The sequence below is a fragment of the Chinchilla lanigera genome, unplaced genomic scaffold, assembly GCF_000276665.1.
Source record: "Chinchilla lanigera isolate Chin_1 unplaced genomic scaffold, ChiLan1.0 scaffold00017, whole genome shotgun sequence".
In the NCBI taxonomy this organism is placed as follows: Eukaryota; Metazoa; Chordata; class Mammalia; order Rodentia; family Chinchillidae; genus Chinchilla; species Chinchilla lanigera.
The window spans coordinates 30,178,516-30,193,721 of record NW_004955418.1 but is presented as its reverse complement, the minus strand read 5'-3'; the positions used below and the strand labels follow the sequence as shown (position 1 = coordinate 30,193,721).

The 15,206-nt window shown below is 41.5% G+C and overlaps 1 protein-coding gene across 1 annotated transcript; it reads left to right on the top strand.

The window, feature by feature from the left end:
* The first annotated feature begins 11,206 nt into the window (after positions 1-11,206).
* LOC102011663 (olfactory receptor 2T27-like) lies at positions 11,207-14,412 on the top strand. Its single transcript, XM_013512880.1, has 3 exons — positions 11,207-11,288; positions 12,443-12,566; positions 13,455-14,412. The coding sequence occupies exons 1-3, from the start codon at positions 11,207-11,209 to the stop codon at positions 14,410-14,412; spliced, it is 1,164 nt and encodes a 387-aa protein (XP_013368334.1).
* Positions 14,413-15,206: the final 794 nt, after the last annotated feature.

The window sequence follows — 15,206 nt, the reverse complement described above, 5'->3', positions numbered from 1 at the left end:
TATACATTCACCACTGGGGATGGTACATGTACATACTGCATCGTGACACTTCTTACATCCATTTCCCTTCCCCCAGCTCCTCCCGTCCCTCCTCATCTCCCCAAAATCTGTCTCTTTCACAGACCCATCCATTGCTACGGTTGTGCAGACACTATCTAATAAGGCCACATGATTGTTTGAAACAGTTATTTCATTTAACTGCATTAACTAGTTTAGTCTGTTAGGGCTACATTCATGAATGTGACCATTTTTAAATCCAGCTGTCAGGGCTCAGAATACAGCATCCCAAAATATGGGACCTTGATGTACCGAATATTTTTACTGATAATTTTTTTCTCTAATCAGATTTCATTGGTAAATTTTAGATATACATAATGATCACATTCATCACAGAGAATTTTTTACTGAGTATTTTAAACTGAGAGAAATTGAGAAAACTGCAGAAGCAGGAAGGTCACTCCCCCTTCCTCTTTCCTCCCCTGAGAGCTGCCCACAAAGAAGTCCTCTACCCTACTTCTGAACCTAGGTCAGGAGACCCTCATTCTAGAGGGGTCCTGCCTGCTGCCTACAGGGAGAGATGTCACAAACAGACCAAGAAGTGTCCAGACAAATCAGCCTGGTCCAGTTCCCCTTCTCTGTGGTTATTATCACTAAGTTATGCCCCAATGTCTTCTGATCATACTCTTACATGACCGTCATGAAAACAGTTTACCCTGGCTCTTTGAGGTTTTCTTCCTGAAGCTTTCAGTGTCACAAAAAAATAGACTCATAAATTTGTTATGCTTTCCTCTTGTTGATCTATCTTTTTCTCATGAAGAGTCTGGATTCTCCTCTATGGCACTCATTATGTATAAGCCCAGCATACTGGGACACCACTTCTTTTGTTCTGATGTATATATTAGTTTATTTTTCCCAATTTTGAACCTTTAAAATGGAGTAGCTGTCTTGGCATTTGCTGGAGAAGAAATGTTAGAGCAAACTTGTTCAGTCAGGAAGGGGAAGGAGAGATGTGGGAGGTGGAAAAGGGATTTGAAGAAAAAAGAATTGAAGAAAAAAGAAAAAAGAAATGGAGGAAAGTTTGTAAATGGGGAGGGGAAAGAGTTGCACAAAGAGGACAAGAAAGAAACAAAAAGAGAAGACATGTTATGTACAGGTACAAATTATGAATGTAATCACTATGTGCAGCAAACAGGTGCTAATATAACACAAAGAAAAATATAAATGCAAGGTAACAAAATGTTTAGAAAAAAATGTTTTGGTCTTGTTTTTCTGCTAAATATTATATCTGTAATATCTGTTGCAGTATCTTGTACAGAGATAGTTTGTACATTTTCCTCAGTTTATGGCATTCTCTTGGATGTATACACTAGAGCTGATAAGTCCATTCAGTAGCTCTTATGTATGTATGTATGCTGTTTCCAGGTTTGGGTTATTGTGAATGATTCTGCACCTACGTCTTTATGCTTACATGTAAAGCACAGGGCATATCTGCAAGGGTAGAATTTTTGAACCAAAAAAGGATGAGAACCTTAAGATACACTAGAGTTCATATTTGGAATGGTCATATCACTTTACAGTCCCCCCAAAAAAGGACATTTAACCAAATTTTGTTATTTCAATGTTTAGTGTTTACAAATCCATTGAATATCCTGCCAAGAGTGATTTTAATATGTATACTTGTGATTTCTATCAAGATTGATTAGTTGTTCTTTGATCTACCAGTCATTTAGAGTTTCTCTTTTGTGAAGTGCCTATTGAAGTCTATTGCCCTCTTCCCATCAAATACTTGACTTTATTGATGCATAAGGTTATTTTAATAAATCTGAAGAACATTTTTCTAGTTTTTATATGATCTGCTAGTTTCTGACCTATTTTGTATTTAAATTTTGTTTTATATAACATAAATTGCCAATATTTTCCTTTATATTATAGAATTTAAAGTCTTATTTACATAATCCCTTCCTATACATGATATTCTCCTCTCTTGTCTTCTAAAAGCTTTGCTTTTTCTTTCTTTACATTTTTCCCATTAATCTGTGTATAGTGGATTTGTGGTATATGAAAACAGATGAAATTTCCAAATGAACAAGCAAAGCTTTCAGCATAATTTGGTGACAAACACCCTGTCTTTACTGATCTGATGCAGTATCTCTGCCCCTTTTGTAGTTGCATGCTTTACAAACTCTGCTACTTAATTCTCCTCGCATTTACTCTCACACCCTTTCTAGTTAGGATTTTCACCTGTTCTTTCAAAGAACTTTCAATAAATGTGACAGTTAGTTAATTTTAAGGCCACATTACACAGAATGATTCAAAACATTATGAGTTTGGCCAGAAGAGAAGCTCCAGTAAAGTTGTGGTCTGCAAAGATGGAACATAGGAAAAACTGGTCACTGAAAAGACTGGCAAGAAAAAGTCAAGTACTTCAGAAGAAACAACAGAAAAAAAAAGGTCTGAGAACAACACAAGAGCCAGCAGGACTCCAGCCTTTGTAGCCTCAGAGCTGCAAAAGTGAAAGGCTCTGCTTTGAAAAGAGTCTCCCACAGCACTACATTCCAGAATAGCAGTGGCCTAGGGAATTTGTTCCTCAGGATGTGGTTTGTAGGCACTCAAACGCTACAGCCAAGCCAGACTATTGCTCCAGCTAGCACCAGACCTTGGCATCATCCATGTGGTGCTGATCTTAGGTGCATGCAGAATGCAAGTGTTGTGGGGTCAGGAAGTCTTCCACCCAGATTTCAGAAGGAAGACTGAGAGGCCAGACAGTGTACCCCTGAGAGGGCAGTGTGTGAAGCTGTGAGTGTGAATCCAAAGATGCATTAGGGACCCCAGAAGTTTGGAGAAGACAGAAGCATGGATCATCAGAGAGAAGCCATTGGAGTTACAACCACCAGCAGTACCATAGAGCAGAGCCACCCAATCCCTTTGGAGTTCACAACTTGCCACAGATTGCTGGGGGAGCTGGAAGTGGAACTGTGGGATTTAATGTTTGTCCTACTGGATTTTCTTCTCACTTTTTTTCCATTCTTTTTTATACCTGTTTGTAACTTTTGAAGTGGAAATATCTCTCTTGTGCCATTGAATGTTGGAAGGGTTTAACATTCTTTGCATTTGTCTAAGGGGATTTCAGCTAAAAATTTGCCTTTGTCTAAGGGGGATTTCAGCTAAAAATTTGCCTTAAATCTCACAGGAGACTTTGGACTTGGACTTTTCAGCAATGCTAAAACTGTTAGTACTTTGGCAACTCTTGCAGATGGACTAAATGCCTTTTTGCATAAAGGAATGTGCATGAGTCTTTGAGGGACAGGAGTGAATGTCATGCTTTGTGTCTAGATGTCCCCCAAGGCTTTATGTAGTTGTAGATGGGGCTAGGATTAAGGGTGTGAGTAGTCCCTGCCCTGTGTAGCCAGGGTAAGATATAAGAATAAAAAGAGCTGTGATCATCCACAGCTGCCCTGAACCAGTACACCTCTGGGATGCCCCTCTGCCAGGCCACCCTACCTTAGAGCCAACCAATTATGAACCAAAACCTCTACAAATTATAAGATGAATAAACCTTTCTTCCTTTAACTTTGGGCATTGGGTACTTTGTCTCAGCAACGAGAAAAGTAACTAAGATATTAAACCCAAAATCTCTATTTAATAGGCCTATATCAAGAAATTCAGCCTGATCCAAGCTTATGTTTCCACCACTATTACCAACATCCCTAAACTCCATTCCTATACTTGTTCCCAAGACCTTTCGCTTAAGAATTAGAAAATACTTGAAGTTCTTTAGGAGTGTTCAATACTTTCTCATGGCTCATGCTATGTCTTCCCCTTGAGGAGCCTTCTTAACTTTGAGTCTAGTTGTAGACCTAGTGGCAAATATGGGTGGTCAGTGTGGGTCCTGAGTAGCACTGGCATTGTCTTTATTGATGATTGCACCAGAGAAGGTCATTACTACCTCCACAGGCAGCACAGGATTAGTTTCCTTAGGCAGAACTAGAAAGGACAACATTACATGGTTTGCGGGGTGTGGTGCCTCTGCCACTGAGCGTGGGGAAATCTCTTCATTTGGCAAGATTTTCTCATCAGAATTTAGGAATTCAATGTCACCATCCTTCAAGATTCTCCCAAATATCTCCAACCCCATTTTGGGGCTCTATTCTGTTGCAATCAGCAGTCTCACTGTAACTACCAATATAAATCTTGTGCTGAGATTCAGTCAATCACATAACAGGTGATTGTGTGTCTAATTTTTACCAACTTCATTCATATGGCTACAGGAGAAAAGAGGACACTCTAAGAATGCTTTAGGTTATTGTGGGTGTCTGGAATGGGGAATTGGACTCTTGGAGCTGACTTTTTCTTTATTACTTTGTCTGGAGATATTAAGAGCAATCAAATAATATCATTATATTTCTTAGTCTTCCAAAAATGTTCACAATATTGTGTACAGTCACTAAATTCCTTGCATCTCCCAAATGGTGAATTAAGATAATCCAATGGGTCTATGTTGTTCATTTCTTTAAAGACACCATAGACTATCAGGACTCTCTACATCATCAGGAGGACAGACCATGGCAACTTCAGCTCTTAACAAATTAGAGAGCCAACTTCATGTGCCATAAAACCATGAAACCAGTTAGAGAAATTTATCCTTGAGGTTCTGTTCCTCCTGAAAAAGAAAATATACACATTTTCAATTATATATATATATATATATATATATATATATAATTATGCAAGAGGATTTACTGGGCAGACTTACAGGCTCCAAGGTGGAAGCGTCCACAGTGGCCTTCAGCATGGAGAAGAGCTGCAGGATCCAGCAGGCCATGACCCCAGGCAAATGAAGCCACAAAGCAAGCGGGATCAAGGGTGCAGCACCAGTTCAAGGTTGAAGGCCTGGAGGCTCACGGAGTGTCACATTATGAGTCTCTGTTGGAAGACTGAAGAAAGCAGAGACTAATGACCACAGGCAATGACAAGTAAAGACACCCACTGAAGCTGACCGAAAAGCCTGAAAAATGAGCACACTTCCTTCCTCTTCTCCTTTTAATCTACCCAGGCTACACACTTACTGTTTCATTCCACCTAACCATTATTGGAGATATCATTTGATAGAATTTCAATATTCTTTTTAAAACTCAAAAAGGTGAAATCAGGAACTCAAACAGAAACTTATGCACTAATGCTCATAGTAGCATCATTCAACAGTAACAAAAATAAATAATTAAATGGTAATGACTAAAATGGCTAAGAACAGATAAATTCAGCTAAGGTATCCAGAATAGGAAATCCATAGGCACAGAAAGTAGAACAGAGGTTCCAGAGGACTGAGGAAGAAGGAATTGGGCACTGCTTTTTATTTCTGATTATGAAAAGGCCTTAGAGATGGACGTTAGTTTAAGTATAGATTCTATGTTTTTGTGTTTTTTGTAATGTCAACTTTGTAGGAGGTTCAGGCTGAGGAAGGTGATATATACAAAAAAATTAAACAGTAGTTTTCAAATTGGACCTCAATCATTAAAAAAGAGGGCACAAAAACATTTCTATTGTATCAAAACTCTCTTTAAAATCTCAATGAACTGTTCTTAAAAGGACTGAATTATCTCTTCTGTACAGAAAATAACATTTCCTTATAAATGTAATTACAGCATGCATAGGAAAATATGGTTGGAAAAAATAGTAAAAGTGTGGCAGACAGTGAAATTGTCACTGGAAGGGGTCTGAGATGGTCTTCCCCAAGAGGACATGAAGACCTCAACTCACCCAAGCTCCATGGGAGAAGTTCTAGATTCATCACAGAGAATTACAGAACTCATCAGTGAAAGATAGGCAGATTTATTAAGCAGAATAAAAGAAATATGCACTACAAAGGCACGTGGGTGCTTAAAGATGAGGCACCTTATGGTCTGGATTGGAGAAATTTACACAGCCTCCAGTTGTTCTTAAGACAGATGACCTAGGCAGTGTATTCCCAGTGTCTGCCTCATTTCTTGTTAGAGCCTGGTTTGGAATGCAATCCATTCGCATGTGTTTGAAGTTCAGAGATATGGTATTAAACTAGTAATGCTGTCATCTTGAGGGTAGATATCTGTGAGTTTTGTGAATTTATATTATTAGAAGGTAATGGTCAGGGATATAGCTCAGTGGCATAAGCACCTGCCTGACAAGCACAAGGTCCTGAGTTCAATTCTTAGTACCAAAAAAAAAAAAAAAAAAAGCAAACGAAGATAAAGCACTGACCCAATTTACAGACAACCTGTCTTTAAGAATTTAGGAGTAAGAATCCTGGAAGAGAAATTAGGCCTAGGGGTGAAAAAGACATTGTAACCTTGGGTAACTGTGGGTGTCTTTTTCTTAAAAGTAAAATTTTAAAATTATAACTTTCTTGTCTGCTTTCTACTTATCTTTATTCCTTCTAGTCTACCTCAACCTGATGATAAAATTATGTTATTGAAACTGAAACAAATCAAGTGCTTAATCTTCAGAGAAAAATCTTACATAAGTAAAGCTGTCAATATATTTGTTCTCCCTTTCTTTTCATCTAGTAAGTGCACCAAATAAGGGGCATAATAAACAAGGCCTTCCAGCCTGAAGGCATCCTGTTCTGAATTGTTTCTGAATTTCTTCTTGAGGTTTGACACTTTTTAAATGTGTAATTTGTCAAGATTTCCTCTTATCCTAAGTGAAATTTTATTGTTGTTTCCCACTATTTAATCATGATGTTCAATCCTTCTCTTAAGGGAGGACTCCAAGTTACATAAAATTCAAGATAAGAAACTGGAAGTCGGGCCCCTCAGTCACACACCAGAGTGAGGTGAATGTGAATTGTGAGTAAACATCCAAGAAACTGTGCAGGCTGAAGTCAGCTCAGCAAAGCCCCAGTGCCTGGGATCTTTCCCGAAGAGTAGAATGGGCCTCAGTGAAAATATTGGAAAAGAGATCTCACTGCTTTTAAAATAACTTCAAGGTTTGATTTTATTGTGCTCTTAGTTGTTTCCCTATGAAGTTCTGTGCAAAGTTCAAAGTTTTCTCAAGTGCTACAAGGTACAGGAGAAAGACATGCTCATTATACACCAAGTGAACATTTAAGGGATGGACCTGACGTGCAATATCTCCAGCAAGGCAAGACCGCTTAGCAAGGAGAGATTTTCCTCTAATTCTTGAGGAAAACAATGTGTAAGAATTAGAAATGTATGAAAGAAACCCCCAGAACCATGCCATGAGCAAAGTAAAAGAAAAAGTCGTGTGAATTGCAGGAGCCCATAACTTGATTTACATGGGAAAGAGTTAAGTAATGGAACTCATTGGAAATAAAAAGGTTACATTTTTCTCAATTAAAAAAAGTAGCAAAGTGACGAAACCTGCCACATTTAGATGAACTGAGTGATTGTAGGCTAGGGAGAGAGTCTCCAGGGATAAATATTCTGATGTCAGTTTTCCATCCAAACGGGAGCCTCGGTCCACCAACTTGATGCAAACTCTCCTATTTAAGTCCCTTGGCCTCTTTGTTTGTAGCAGCCTACATAATGTAGCTGCTGCCAGCTTCTTTTACATTATCTTTACCAGGCATTTAATTACTCAGACTCTTTCGTATCCAGGTCTTCAATCTATTTGCCTATCCTCGTCTTACAGCTCAGAGGCTGACCCAAAATTATGTCAGCACGATGTAATTCCGTGCTTAATGCATGACACTTTTTCTTTTGCTTCTCCCCACTTTCCTCATATCCCCTTTGCTGCAGTTCATACCACAAAACGCCTTCAGGCTGGAAGGCCTGCTTTATTATGCCTCTTATTTGGCACACTTACTAGACGAAAAAAAAGGGCGAACAAATACGTTGACTCCTTTACTTATGTAAGATTTTTCTCTGAACATGAAGTACTTGATTTCAGTTTCAGGTTATCAGATTTGGTGAAGCAACTGTGTAAGGTAAGTAGCTCCGAGACTTTATGTTCATCAGTCACAGGGTGCTTCAGGGAGACTCTGAAGTTTCTGGAAAACTCTTTCAAACCAAGGAAATAGGGTAAATATGTCTCTACATTCTATTGATAGTTATTCATGAATCCGAGATACCCTTGTAAATTTTGTCTTTTGACCGTATGTCCATCAGCTGCGGCACTCACTTACATACTATGTAGAGCAGGATGCAGATCATTTCTCTGCTCAGGCTGGTTTCAATGTAAAGCTTTAGCAAATTTTTGCTCAGAATGGGATATTCACTTATGTCATTTAAAAACGTTCTTAGGAAGAAGAGTGTATCTCACCTGTACTTGTCATCCTCCCCAGGTAACTAAAAAATGTCTCTAAAGACGATTCAGCTGTAAAACTCTCCATGTCTTACTCCAGGAAAACTGTCGACGCTTTCTTATTTGATACTTAGGTGGCATATTTGTGCAAAGCTCAAAGTTTTCTCAAGTGCTACAAGGTACAGGAGAAAGACATGCTCATTATACACCAAGTGAATATTTAAGGGATGGACCTGACGTGCAATATCTCTAGCAAGACAAGACTGGATAGGAATGGCACTCCTGCTGGACATCCAGGAGCTTCTAAATGATGAAGGAGTCTTTTATGGCCCCAAACCTGGCTTCAAGTTTACAACATTACATGTTAGATCCTAAGGATAAGTAAAGTAATGTTCAAGGGGAGGGAGAAGCCGGAGAGACCACAGCTCTGCTTTGCTTGAGAACTAACAGCAAAGCTGCTCACAGCTTGGACACTTTCCAGATGAGGGACAATCCCTCCTTTGCAAAATATATCGCCGTCATTCATGTTTTCCATTCATTTTAGAAGGTGTTTTCCTTTGTGTAATTAAACGTGAGATTTTAAATGATAACACTGAGGTAAAGAAGATATATTACATTATATTTACATTAGAGTACATTGTACTCTATCATGTTATATATACTATTAAACAGCTTTTAGTCATGCTCACTGTTTATCCTCATTTTTTCCAGGACAGTCCCTGTTCACGTCAGTTTTAGACTCACAAACTTCTGAGTTAGATGGTTACCAAGGCTGATGCAAATTCTTGACACAAAGCAGTGTTTGACAGAAAAATCACAACATTATAAAAGGAAAGAAACTGACTCCTGGCTCTTGGGTGTGCTGTTATTGGAGAAAGTAATTATGGAAAACACAGGGTAAGATTCCAACAGTCAGTTATTACTTCTCTTTTAACTTTGCTTCGGATTTACCTGACTCTGCCTGTTTTTAGTGCTCATGTTTCCTACTAGAATCTGCACGTACAACTTGGGTAAAAGCTGGTTTTTCAGTGATGATGTCTTCCCATCTGCCCTTCCACAACTAGCTGGTCTGGGGTGTTAACAAACTGAAGAAAATAGCTGAGGATGGTGTGCAAGGCACAGGGTTATTGAGACTTATGGACAGTGAGGGTCTAGGGTGCTGGCTGGGGAGTAGCACTCTGCACCTTGTCACTGTGGAGGGAGAGTTTTCCTTGCTTATAAAGCTGTGCATCTTTGGCTTACTTTGTCCTGTTGTTTGCTCAGCAGCCCAGGAGCAGCGACTTTTTCCCTAAGTGCTGCAAGGAGTGCTCTGCACAGATTCCAGCACAGGGTCAGTTCCCAATGTCCACGCAAGGGAGTCCTCCAGGCACCTGAGCCTACTTTCTCTGCCCTCTAGTGCCCAGTGTCTTGGGAGTGGAGCAGACTGTCTCAGGGAGGTGGTGTTTGATGCTCTCCTCCTTCTCAGGGATCACACACCACCACATCCACAGACAGGCATGCCAGGCCCAGGGAGCAGGTCCTCCTATTCATCACTCAGACTCGAATCCCTTCTCTTCTCTGTAGAACTAGAGATCAGCATGATCCTGAGCAGCAAGTTCATTATATACTTGGCCTTTCAGAGAAATCCATCCTGTTATAATTTTCTACAAAGGCCATGCTACATCCTAAATGTATTAAAATATTTCATATTTTTTAAAATATGATAACTGAATTAAAATATTAATCATGTCCCTTGATGGAGAATAAATTTCCCAAATGAACTCAGAGGACAAAATGAAAAAGGAAATATTATAACTACCTAGATATTTAAATTTTTTTCTGGCCTAGAAATCGAATTCACAATTATAGGCAATATTTGTTGTAAAATAGTTGAAATAAATATTACACACAAAAGAAAATCTTCATTCTATGAAGAAAATATGCTAATTTGGAGACATCCTGAATATACCAAAGAGTAGATGCCATGAACAAGCAAATCTCAAAATGAGTAATACTAATATATATGTGTGTATGTTCAAATTTGTAGTAATAAAAAATCATAAACCAAAATTTAGATGCTATTGCTAAATGTAGGAATAAGCCCAGTGCCACATGTGTGCTTGATTGCTGGTAAGAATCACTGGCGAACAACTTTGTCTATCAATTGGTGAAACGTTGCTAAAGCCCATGGACCTTCCTTCCATGGTCCATCCCAGAGAACTAACCTCACAGTATAATATTTTGTGAGCAAAGTTAGAAGCAACGTGCATATGAATCAAGAGCAGAAAAGTTTAAGAAAGTACATCATCAACCATAGCAACATTCAGAGGAGATACCACATATGCATGGAGACTATGTATTAAACGCTACTAAGTATATGTGAAACTTAATGTGCTCTGAAGTTTGAGAACTCACACAGTGCTGGGGTGCAGCTCAATGGCAGGCCACTTGCTCAGCAGTACTGAGGTCTTTGATTTCCAGCACCACCTAAACAATTAATAAAATTACTCATTGACATAATCATTTTATACAGAGGCATTGTGTATTCAGTTGGCTTCTTTCTTTTTTCTTATTGTCCATGGATATTTTACTGTTGTTACCCTACTCATAATTTTTAAAATACAGGACATGAATGAACACCAGCAGTGAGAGCAAGATGCTCTTAGATCTGAGACTCTCCCTCCCTTTGTGAGGAAAGCTGGGGAGATCTCCAGGGTCTCATTAGCAAGCTTCAGCCTCAGGATATTCATGGTCAGGGCCAGGTACGTCCATATCCTGATTTGTCCTGCATGGGCTTTAGCATTCCCCACAGCCAGTACCAGTCCCTGTGCTTGGTCTCCACTGACCACCTATCATCCTTGGAATTTACAGGGAAGCAACAACAAGCCCCATTAAATTATGAGGGGCAGGGCTGGTGGGCACTTAGCTCCCTCCATCTTCTGGGCTGCTGCCTAATGTTTGGTTTTAATTTCCCCAGCGGTTTAACACCATGGGTGGAAAAACGAAAGGCAGAATTAGAACAAGGATGCCTGTCAGGAAAACAGTTGGTAAAAAGCTCATCTGCAGAGCTGGTAATGTTTCAAGAATGAGCAAGCTGAGAAGTGTACACAGTCCCACCCACGAAAGTCTGGCTGAGAATTTATTTTGCCATTACACATCCATCATGGTTGTGCAAAGCATACAGGGGCCCTGGGTGAATTTCTCACAGGTCAGCCACTGGGCTCCAGCTCTCCTTAGCTTTGCTGTCCTTTACTTGCAGTGCTCTGCTCTCTTCCTCTCTGTTACTCACCAGCTAGAGAAGGGTCTGCACCCTGGAATTCTTCCTCCAGACTACTCAGTGTGCACCACTGGCCATCCAGGGTTCAGTTCTAGGCTTCTTCAAGGCAAGGACCATGTGCTGTTTTAGGTTCACTCAGAACTTAAAGTTTTTCGGGGGCTGGGGATTTAGCTCAGCGGCAAAGCGCCTGTCTGGCAAGCGCAAGGTCGTGAGTTCGGTTCCCGGTACCAGAGAAAAACCAAAAAAAAAAAAACAAAACAAAAAAAGAACTTAAAGTTTTTATTTACACAGTTGGCTCAGGAAATGGTTGTGGAATGAGTGAATTGTTGTCGACTTTGGGCCCTGGAAAACTGGACAGAGGAAATAGACCACCACCAGTTATCAGGAGCCACTGCCCATGCAAATCTCTTAACCTCCTTATATGTCACTGCTTTTCATCCGTGGAATGGATAAAGCAGTGCACCAGTATTTCACAAGGTTGTTGGGGAAAGTAATTTAAGTAATATCTACAAATCACACCACACTCTGGAGTAATTGTGCCCTTACTTTCACAGCTGGGTGCACACCCAGGCGATATCATTCCTTTTTCTAATTTGCCATTGCACATAATTTTTTTGCTCAAATTCACGTGTCTTTGGGTGTGTTCAATCCTGGGGAACTTGTTTGGATGAGGGTAGTTGGTGTTGTCATGTTTTGGGAAAGACGCCCCTACACCAGGGATTTTCAGTAGGATCTTATGGGAACCACACAGGTCATTTTAAATTACCTTAGTAGCTACATTAAAAATGCAACAAAGAATAGGTCAAGAAAAGAACAAATCAAATTAATTTTAATGTTATCTAACAAAATGTAGCAAGTTAGCATGTAATGCTATAAGAATTTTTAAGGATAATCAGTATGCCTTTTTCCATAATGTCTTTGCATTTTTAATATAATTTATGTCTATAGCACATGTTGGCTTTGAAGTCATGTTCCCTGGGCTCAACAGCTTTGCAGAACTCCTGCCTACCACAGTGGATAATACAGATCTGCATAGCACCAAGAGAGATTGTCCAAGTAACCCACATATGTGGTAAAATGCAAGCACTGAAATAGCTACATATTATTCATAACCTAGCTTCTAAGAGTCAAGTCTGTCTTTTGAGAGACAATATCCTCTAGTATTATTTAAATCAGGTTATTTCTCCTTTTTAATTAAATTTTATACATTATTTATTGATCTCATTTCACTTAATCATGTTAAAAAGTTGTGTTAGTAAGCAGGAGGATGTTTTGCTAAAAGAAGGAAAATAAATACCCTTTATCCTCAATATGATTTTAACTGTTTCTGCTGGTTTGGGAGTTGCTTTGTTTCTTCTCACAGCTTCTGTGGTTTACTCTTCAGCATTGGATTATTATCTTCAAATGATGGATTCCTAGCAAATATGTGAAGCAATTGAATTTTACAGTGTAGAAACTTGCCGTGAATGTTATAAACTGGTAAAATCCATGTGATTATCTTTTCATAGGCAAAATACATGATCTTGATGGTGGTTTTGACTCAGGATTCTAAGTGCAAAAACTAGAGTCTAATGTGGGGAAAAGGGTGGGGCATCGTCTGGCCTTATCTACTGTTCTGTTTGGTTTTTTGCTGTTTTCTGGGTACCAGCTTCAAGATGATATTGTGCAAGAGAGAGCCGTAAACAGTAGACATAAACATGCTTCCTGGCAACTGCCTAGATGTAGTCAGCCATCAATGGTCAGCAAGTAGCACATGATTATTGAGTGAATTCTTGAGCGGCTGGTGGTGTGACCTGACACAGCACAGCCCCGCCCAGGATGCTCTTCTGAAAGTTAAAATCTGAGCTTCCTGAGATGAGAGTAACACCTCTTGAATTGTCCATGACCACACCCTAGTGTTCCCCAGATACTGATTTTTCCCGACTTCCTCACACTGTCTCCCTCTGTGGGTCACCTACAGGGCTGCCACATGGGGCAATTACTCCGTGTTCGCAGACTTTGTCCTCCTGGGGTTGTTCCGCACCTCCCGGTTCCCCTGGCTCCTCTTCGTGCTCATCCTCCTGGTCTTCCTGATCTCCATCGCCAGCAACACCGTCATGATCGTGCTCATCCACATGGACCCCCGGCTGCACACGCCCATGTACTTCCTGCTCAGCCAGCTCTCCCTCATGGACATCTTGTACATCTCCACCATCGTGCCCAAGATGCTGCTGGACCAGGCCATGGGCCAGCGGGCCATCTCCTTCGCAGGGTGCACGGCCCAGCACTTCCTCTACCTGACCCTGGCAGGAGCCGAGTTCTTCCTGCTGGGCCTCATGTCTTACGACCGCTACGTGGCCGTGTGCAGCCCGCTGCGCTACCCGGTGCTCATGAGCCGCAGGGTCTGCCTGCTGATCGCAGCGGCGGCCTGGCTGGGGGGTTCAGTGGACGGCTTCCTGCTGACCCCAGTCACCATGCAGTTCCCCTTCTGCGCCTCGCGGGAGATCAACCACTTCTTCTGCGAGGTGCCCGCGCTGCTGAAGCTGTCCTGCACCGACACCTCGGCCTACGAGACAGCCATGTACGCGTGCTGCATCCTCATGCTGCTCATCCCCTTCTCCGTCATCGCGGCCTCCTACGCCCGCATCCTGCTGGCCGTGTGCGGCATGCACAAGGCCGAGGCCCGGCAGAAGGCGGTGACCACGTGCTCCTCGCACATGGTGGTGGTCAGCCTCTTCTACGGGGCTGCCATGTACACCTACGTGCTCCCGCACTCCTACCACAGCCCCGAGAAGGACAAGGCCGTGTCCGCCTTCTACACCATCCTCACGCCGCTGCTCAACCCGCTCATCTACAGCCTGAGGAACAGGGACGTCGCGGGCGCCCTGCAGAAGGCCTGGGGACGGGGCCTGTGCTCGCAGCGGGTGAGGGCTTTCTGAGGACGGCTGCTCCCTGCCAAGGTTCACTCCCAAGGACGTGGCCTGGTCGTTCCTTGGTGCTCAGATGTCTCTGTGCGGAGCCTTCACCTGTCCCCAGTGTCAGCTCTGTAGGGCAAGCTTGGGATTTGAAGGCTGGGGTTTGGGGGACTTGGTCTGTGTTTCTGGAAAGATATAAATGGTCTGAACACCAGTCAGTCGTGGTTGGAGCATAAAGTGGAGGGTCTCAGTCGTCCCCCATCTGCTTTGCCCTGGCAGCCAGTGGGCTGCAGTAGATACTGCAGAGAGGAGGCCCAGCTGCTCATGAGCTTCTCCTCGCTTCCCCAGGGGCACCTGATGCTGTCAAGAACCAGCTCCTCACATGCGATTTTGACTCTTTTCCACCTATTATTTCAGGGTCACACTGACTTTCCCCCAAGTGAGTTTTTGTCCTTTATAAAAATATTTCCCTCCATCAGACCCTCATAAAAAATCGTTTTGGCTCTATGCCATATGCTCTCGACTCGGTTCTGTCGACACTGCTTGCAGACACAAAGGTTTGTGTCACGTTTTGGAAGACACCAGCACTTTGAGATCTACGTTTATTTTTTGCTATGGTGTTTTGCTAAAATCTTCCTAGAACAGTGGATTCCGTCTTTACAATGTGATTGTGTGGTCTTGGTTAAAATGGGTGGCTCTTTCGTTTTCCATCACCCCCGTAGTGATTCCTAATGTACAATTTAAAGGGAAAACCGGAAATTTAAGCCACATCTTTCCCCATGTTTAAGTTTTCTGATGAATGAATATATTTCACTTCT